The 8,227-nt window shown below is 39.7% G+C and overlaps 1 protein-coding gene across 1 annotated transcript in view; it reads right to left on the bottom strand.

The window, feature by feature from the left end:
• Positions 1–8,002, bottom strand: part of LOC138977879 (paired box protein Pax-7-like) — a 51,313-nt gene extending 43,311 nt beyond the window's left edge. The window contains exon 1 of the mRNA XM_070350485.1: positions 6,428–8,002. Coding sequence (XP_070206586.1) covers positions 6,428–6,503 — 76 coding nt within the window. The 5' untranslated portion in view covers positions 6,504–8,002. The remainder of the gene's footprint in view (positions 1–6,427) is intronic.
• Positions 8,003–8,227: the final 225 nt, after the last annotated feature.

Here is an 8,227-nt window from a genome sequence, read left to right on the forward strand (position 1 = left end):
CCGATAACATACCCGCTTCCTTACTCAAGTTAGCGTTACCCTTTCTTGTTGAGCCAATTACGTAAGCGTACAACTTATGTATTGACCGAAATGTGTTTCCAGACATATTTAAAACCGCAAAAGTAATTCCACTTCCCAAAACAAAACACTTAACCGACATAAGCAATTTTAGGCCAATGTCGCTATTGTCTGTTCTATTAAAACCATTAGAAAAACATGTACAAAAGTGCTTGCTTCTGCACATGGAAAGCCGTGGTCTTTTCGCACCATCTCAATCAGGATTTCGCCCTAAACATTCGTGTCACACAGCTCTCGTTAAACTATGCGATACATGGCTCTCTGCCATTAACCGTTCGGAAACAGTCTGCGCCGTCTTCCTTGATTTTAAGAAAGTGTTTGATATTGTTGATCACACAATTCTGTTAAAGAAATTATCTTGTTATTTAGGCGACGCATCCTACTTACCTTTTTTATATTTAGTCAAGTTTTGACTAAATATTTTAACATCGAGGGGGAATCGAAACGAGGGTCGTGGTGTATGTGCGTGTGTGTGTGTGTGTGTGTGTCTGTGTGTCTGTGTGTGTGTGTGTGTGTGTATAGAGCGATTCAGACTAAACTACTGGACCGATCTTTATGAAATTTGACATGAGAGTTCCTGGGTATGAAATCCCCATACGTTTTTTTCATTTTTTTGATAAATGTCTTTGATGACGTCATATCCGGCTTTTCGTGAAAGTTGAGGCGGCACTGTCACGCCCTCATTTTTCAACCAAATTGGTTGAAATTTTGGTCAAGTAATCTTCGACGAAGCCCGGACTTCGGTATTGCATTTCAGCTTGGTGGCTTAAAAATTAATTAATGACTTTGGTCATTAAAAATCTGAAAATTGTAAAAAAAAATAAAAATTTATAAAACGATCCAAATTTACGTGTATCTTATTCTCCATCATTTTCTGATTCCAAAAACATATGAATATGTTATATTCGGATTAAAAACAAGCTCTGAAAATTAAATATATAAAAATTATTATCAAAATTAAATTGTCCAAATCAATTTAAAAACACTTTCATCTTATTCCTTGTCGGTTCCTGATTCCAAAAACATATAGATATGATATGTTTGGATTAAAAACACGCTCAGAAAGTTAAAACAAAGATCGGTACAGAAAAGCGTGCTATCCTTCTTAGCGCAACTACTACCCCGCTCTTCTTGTCAATTTCACTGCCTTTGCCATGAGCGGTGGACTGACGATGCTACGAGTATACGGTATTGCTGAAAAATGGCATTGCGTTCAGTTTCATTCTGTGAGTTCGACAGCTACTTGACTAAATATTGTATTTTCGCCTTACGCGACTTGTTTTGTTCTTATTTAGCGAACAGAACGCAGTTTGTCTCCCTTAATGGTAACCGTTCTTCGATAGGACGGCTAATGCACGGCGTCCTACAAGGATCAGTTTTGGGCCCACTTTTATTTTGCATTTACATTAACCATCTACCACTCTATATATCAGACAAGACGGTTATTAATGACCTTTTTGCAGACGACTCGTCTCTTTACACGTCCGGTAAAAGTTTACAATCTATTGAAACCTCTCTTCAAACGAGTTTGAACAACATATTCGATTGGTGTAAACAAAACTCAATGATTATACACCCAGGCAAAACTAAATGCATGGTGATCACAACACGACAGAAACACCAACTCGCTCCTCTGAATCTTCATCTCAGTTTAAATGAGTCACCCATTGAGCAAGTAACCAGCCATCGTGTTCTCGGGGTCACAATAGACGCTAAATTAAAGTGGCAGTCCCACCTCAACCGTGTTACCAAAACCTTATCTAAAAACTTGTTCCTTCTCTCCAAATTAAAGCATTACGCTGATACCTCATCACTCAAGTTGTTTTATTTTGGTCATATTTTACCTCATCTGAATTATGCATCTACACTTTGGGATGGTTGTAGCGATGTTCACTTAAAAAAGTAAATTCTCTTCACCGTCGCGCAGCTAAACTTATCATGCCGGGTCCGCAAACATCAACAGATCAAAAGCTTAGCAGCCTTAATTTTTCATCACTTAAAGATCAGTTATTATTTAATAAGGCGCTTTTAATGTTTAAGGTTCAAATAAACGAGACCCCACAGTACATGCGATCATTATTTCAGAAAGCAACAGACAGAATGATATGGCTCAAACAAATTAATTTTTCCGCTACCCTGTATTGGTTTTTATAAAAACCAGTTTAGCGTTTTCGGGCTCAACAATTTGGAATTCGCTACCATGTGAGATAAAGGGGTCAAGCACGATTAAACAATTCAAAGCGCAGCTTCGCAAATATCTGTTGTCACGAACACTAACACTAACCTCTATATATTTTGTTGATGATGATAATGATGTCGACGATGATCATGAGGATGATGATGATGATGATGTTGTTGTTGTGTGTGTGTGTGTGCGTGTGTGTGTGTGAGTGTGTGTGTGAGTGTGTGTGTGTGTGTGTGTGTGTCTGCGTGTGTCTGTGTGTGTGCGTGCGTATATGTCTGTGTGTGTGTGCGCGCATATGTGTATGTGTGTGTGTATGTGTGTGTGTGTGTGTGTGAGTGTGTGTGTGTGTGTGTGTGTGTGTGTGTGTGTGTGTGTGTGTGTGTGTGTGAGTGTGTGTGTTGTATTGAGTGCGAACGTGATTGCAGGCATGCGGCGCGCGAGTGTGTGCGAGTCGACTTTTCTTTTCCTTTGTATTATATTGACATACATACATTTCAATGTTCTATCATGCATTATGTATTCGTATAGATAATGTTGTAATTAGTAATACTGTATGATGGCGATTGACAATTGTCCTTTTATTGTCTTTGTCTTTATTTTTATGCCTTGGTTTAGCAGGCGTGACTTGGCGTGAGCCTAAAATCTCCATCCTTGAGTAATAAAGTTCGTTCGTTCGTTCGTTCTCTCTCTCTCTCTCTCTCTCTCTCTCTCTCTCTCTCTCTCTCTCTCTCTCTCTCTCGCTCTCTCTCTCTCTCTATCTCGCTCTCTCTCTCTATCTTCCCCCTCTCTCTCTCTTTCCCCCTTATCTCTCGCTCTTGCTCTCTCTCGCTCTCTTTATCTCCCCCTCTCTCTCTCTCTCTCTCGCTCTCTCTCTCTCTATCTCTCGCTCTCTCTCTATCTTCCCCCCTCTCTCTCTCTTTCCCCCTTATCTCTCGCTCTCGCTCTCTCTCGCTCTCGCTCTCTCTCGCTCTCTCTCTCTCTCTCTCTCTCTCTCTCTCTCTCTCTCTTTCTCTCCCTCCATCCCCCCTCTCCCCTCCCCTCTCCCCCTCTCCCTACTATTCTATCTGTGTGTAAGCGGAGATCCTTTTTGAATGATTATATACAGTGTTCTTGTAGATTCCCGACAATTCTACCTGTAAAGTCAACGTGAGCAAACAAAACTTAGCTTTATTGTTTCGAGTATAGAATGAAACCGTTTAGGTGCTCCAGACAATTAAAATATTGTTTTAAATAGAATGAATGATGATCTATGAAAACAAAATAAAAATGAACGGTGAAAGCAATGGTTTACTATACACGGTCGCCATTTTGATAACAGGTCGAAGCCGGGCTGACCTAGATAATTTCAGAAGATTCTTGGATTCGTGTATATTTACAGGTAAATGATGTTCGTATGGTTAATCTTGCCATAAAAAGGAGCATTTGCCATACAAAAAAACCCACACCTAATGTTAAACTGAATACTTTTTTGTTTAAACCATTAACAACCAAACATACGCACATAAAAACCTTCAGAATACACGAAGGCTTCTTCCAGCAATTGTTCTAACAAACCTAATTCTTGCACACTTCATGGCAAGCTTTCCATTTTTATCGCGAATTATATTTTATCCACAGAAAAATATTGCTGTATTTCTATCAGCGATTTTCCTGATTGTTTGTTTGTTTTAATTGGTGTAGTACGATTTTTCCTTGAGATGCGGAGAAAACTTAGCTGGATGTGTCAAAATAATGAATCACTAACGTGTGATCATCACACTCACAAAGGTGCGACGAGACTAATCGCTCTGCCAAAACTTGTTTGAAATCTTAAAAAAAAATAAAAAAATTCAATCATATATATATATATGAATTAATTAACATATATTACAAAAGACCTTCGTAATTAAATAAATAATAAAATAACAATAAATGATAAATAAACAAACATATACAGAAATAAAATGTAGATAAATAAATTAATAGTACAAATACACAACTCCATCAATAAATCCATCAATAAACCTTGTAATTAATTACCAAACAAAATAAATACACAAATTAATCAAAAGATGAATGGAGAAATACCTAGAAATTAATAAATACATACATTATTAAACAGACAAACAAATAAACGCACAAACAACTAACCAAACAAACAAACACAATTAAAGAAATAAAGAAATCAATAAGAAAATAAATAAATAAATAGATGCATAAATAGATAAATAAATAAATAAACAAACAAATAAATAGATACATAAATAGATAAATAAATAAATAAATAGATAAATAAATAAATAAATAGATAAATAAATAAATAAATAAATAAATAAATGAATAAATAAATAAAAATGAAAAAAAAAACAAGCGATAATCGTTTGTAAAGAGATGGTAAACAAATTGCGTCACACAATCTTCTATTCCTCTTCATCCTTTTGACTTTACACCTTCTTCACTGCGAGATGTACTATTTTTTTTACACATACCCGAAATAATTCTCTATCAATGACAAAAGTAAGTACAAAATTGTCGGGGCTAAAGACAAATTAGTATTTAGCCTAGCGACCCTTTAGAAAATCTTCACACGTCTAGCGGTGTCACGCGGTGCGCTGAAACAGAGAGTCTGCTATCTCTTCCTCCCCTCTCCCAACCCAGCTTCGAAATGGTCCATAGACTATATTGGTTAAAGAATAAAAACAAATTATATTGCACCAATACCAGGCACAAACTTAAAATGCATTCGTAGACCTTGCTAATATCTCTCCAATAACCTAAAATTCTTCTTTTTTGATTCGCAATTTTGAAACATTGGCAGTCTATCTGTATCTAAATATTTACCTAACTGTGACCAATGACTATTTTTTGTAAAGAAATTATTTGATACAAAAAATCCCAGTCTGCACAGAAAGCACCCGCAGGTTGTAGATTTTTGGTGTGTGACCAAGTGGTCTTATCCCATGCAAAAGTCTGACGTAATCTGAGATGGCGAGCCAAAAAGTGTATGTATCAATCTAACAGTAACACTGGATTACCATTCTTTGAGCCACGTGACGTCAGAGGCCGAAAAAAACCGAAAATTTAGGCGGCTGACCGAGACGACCAAAGAGTGCATGTTTTTGTGCGTACACTCGTGAAAAAGAAACGTAGTTCAAACAAAAGTGGATCGGTAAAGTACATTTATTTATATTCTTCACAAAAACATTTCATTTGACACAGATCGCGTCAGTCAATGTTCATGGAAAATAACGTTTAATACTGGAAGGACTGTATCTATTTTTAGGATTAAGCTCATAGAAAGGCGGATTAGGAGTCAGCAACTTAGTTGAAACAAATGAATAAACGGGGAGAAGAAGGGGACAACGTCATGGGAGCTCAAGCGGTTCAAAGTAGTGATGATTGTGATTCAAGAAATATTGATTACAGTTATGATGAAGAAGATAATAACGACATTAATAACAACAATTACGACAACCATGGAGACAATACAATGACGACAACAATAATGCAAATAACAACAACAAGAAAAACCTAAACAAAATTAAAGACAGAAAGAAAGAAAGAAATAAGGGGTGAAAGAGAAAGAAAGAGAGAGAGAGAAAGAAAGAGAGAGAGAGAGAGAGAGAGAGAGAGAGAGAGAGAGAAAGAGAAAGAGAAAGAGAAAGAGAGAGAGAGAGAGAAAGAGAAAGAGAGAGAGAGAAAGAGAGAGATAGAGGAGAGAGAGATAAAGAGAGAGAGAGAGAGAGAGAGAGAGAGAGAGAGACACAGACAGAGAGACAGAGACAGAAAGTGAGAGAGATAAAGAAATAGAGACAGAGAGAGAGAGAAAATAAAAGAGAAAGTAAAGGAAGAAGAGAGAAATTGATTTTATACTACGAACACACACACACACACACACACACACGCACACACACACACACACACACACATACACACACACACACACACACACACACACACACACACACACACACACACACACACACACAAGCAGCCAACCAACCAAACAAACAAGCAAACACACATGTAGCAATCACCTTCCATGGCGAGGGGTCTGAGCAGCCCAAGAGTGGCCGCCACATGGTTAGGTAGTATAATACATACACACAAGCACCCAACCAAACTACCAACCCACCAAACAGACAAACAAGCAAACAAACAAACAAACACACATGTAGCAATCACCTTCCATGGCGAGGGGTCTGAGCAGCCCAAGAGTGGCCGCCACATGGTAAGGTATCACTCCCGGTCCCAGCATCATGTCGACGCGGTCTACTGCGCTTCCTCCGCCGATGGTAGACCACAGCTTCACTAGACCCTCCGTAGTGGGATGTCTCTGTTAGTTCCCTTGGGAACTAGATCGTTTGGAATTTTTTGCAGCCAGATGATAGACCACGATTGAACTACTGGGATGCCTCCGTTAGACAACTATTTCACAAGACCTTGCGAACTAGAACGTCTGACAAAATTGTGCTGCCAGATGATAGGCCACAGTTTCACTAGACCCTCCGTAGTGGGATGTCCCTGTTAGTTCCCGTGGGAACTAGACCGTTTGAAAACTGTAATGCCAGAGGACAGACCACTATTTCACAAGACCTTCTGTAGTGTAGAAAATCTGATAAAAATGAGCTGCTAAATGGTAGACCACGGTAACACTAGAACTTCCGGAGTCGAATGTCCGTATTAGTTCCCAGGGAAACTACAACGTCTGAAAAAATGGTGCTGTCAGATGATGGAGCACGGTTTCACTAGACCTTCGGTAATGTGATGTTTGTATTAGTTCCGTGTGAAACTGGATCGTCTGACAATAATTGCAGCCATATGATAGACCACGGTTTCACTAGACCTGCATGGTGGGGTTGTTTTGGTTTCCTTTGGTGCTAGACCCGTATTGACGGCGATAAGAGAATTCCAGCGTTGCTTGAAAGCTAATTCAGGACTGTCAAAGCTTGAGCAACAACGGAGACATCTTTTACATCAAGCACGGTTCCGGTTCAGCCGACAGCTCAGAACATCTGTAACACTGACCTTGATGTCAGGCGCAGATATTGCGTTTTTTAAATTGCCTTACTTGTGTTGATGTACTTGTTAGCAACAGCAGAAACTTGTGAACCAACTACGATTCTAAAGAAGCACGTATAGCTCAGTGCATCAATATTGCACAGGTGTCAATAGCTATACGATTATCGATGTCGGTCGGAGAAAATCAGCGTTTTCTGAAAGATTAGCTTGGACGGTTCAAGCTTTACACAATGATACATGAACCTTCGTGGAAGCCACGGATTTCTGTTGCTGATTTCAAAGAAGATCGTAGCTCAGTGTTGTCCGTTATTCGCAGATGTCTACGACTGTAATGTGTTAATGATTTCGTCAAAACACACCCTCTCTCTCTCTTGAGTTTTGGATTTCCAAGCTTGAGCAAGTGCAGGAGTATTAGGACCAGTTCAGTTCTGCAAAAGATCAGTGATGCAGAGTGTCAAATACTGCACCTGTGTGAAAGATGTTGTCGTTGGCACTCTCGTTTTGGTTTTGAAGGACTCGCAGTATATCACTAACACACAGGTAACAAGTGCCGTACCTGTGGTCTCAAGTGGAGGAGGACTCGTTCTCCGCTACCGTGACGACGCGAAGCGATGGCTTTCTCAATGTGCCGTAAAAGTGTGTTTGTCCAACAAGTGTAGAATCGTCGTGCTCCATTCAGTTTCGCCCCGTCCTTTTCTCGCTTCCTTCCTCCTCGACAGTAATCCTTCTTGCGTGTCCTCCAAGCGATCCGTTGTCCCCACCCCTAGGAAAAACGTCCCCACCCCTTTTCTTTCTGTCCCTGTCGCTATACAGGGGGGTGCATTTATTGACGCGACGAAACGACCGTCCCGCATTGGTTGGGTGCGCGGCGCGGTCACGTGGGATGGTGACGTCATCCAGGGTGTCTCGGTTGACTGGTTTCGACAGTTGGCTGTCTCGTGTCGCATGGCTGCACAGCGGAGG

The sequence above is a fragment of the Littorina saxatilis genome, linkage group LG10, assembly GCF_037325665.1.
Source record: "Littorina saxatilis isolate snail1 linkage group LG10, US_GU_Lsax_2.0, whole genome shotgun sequence".
NCBI lineage: Eukaryota > Metazoa > Mollusca > Gastropoda > Littorinimorpha > Littorinidae > Littorina > Littorina saxatilis.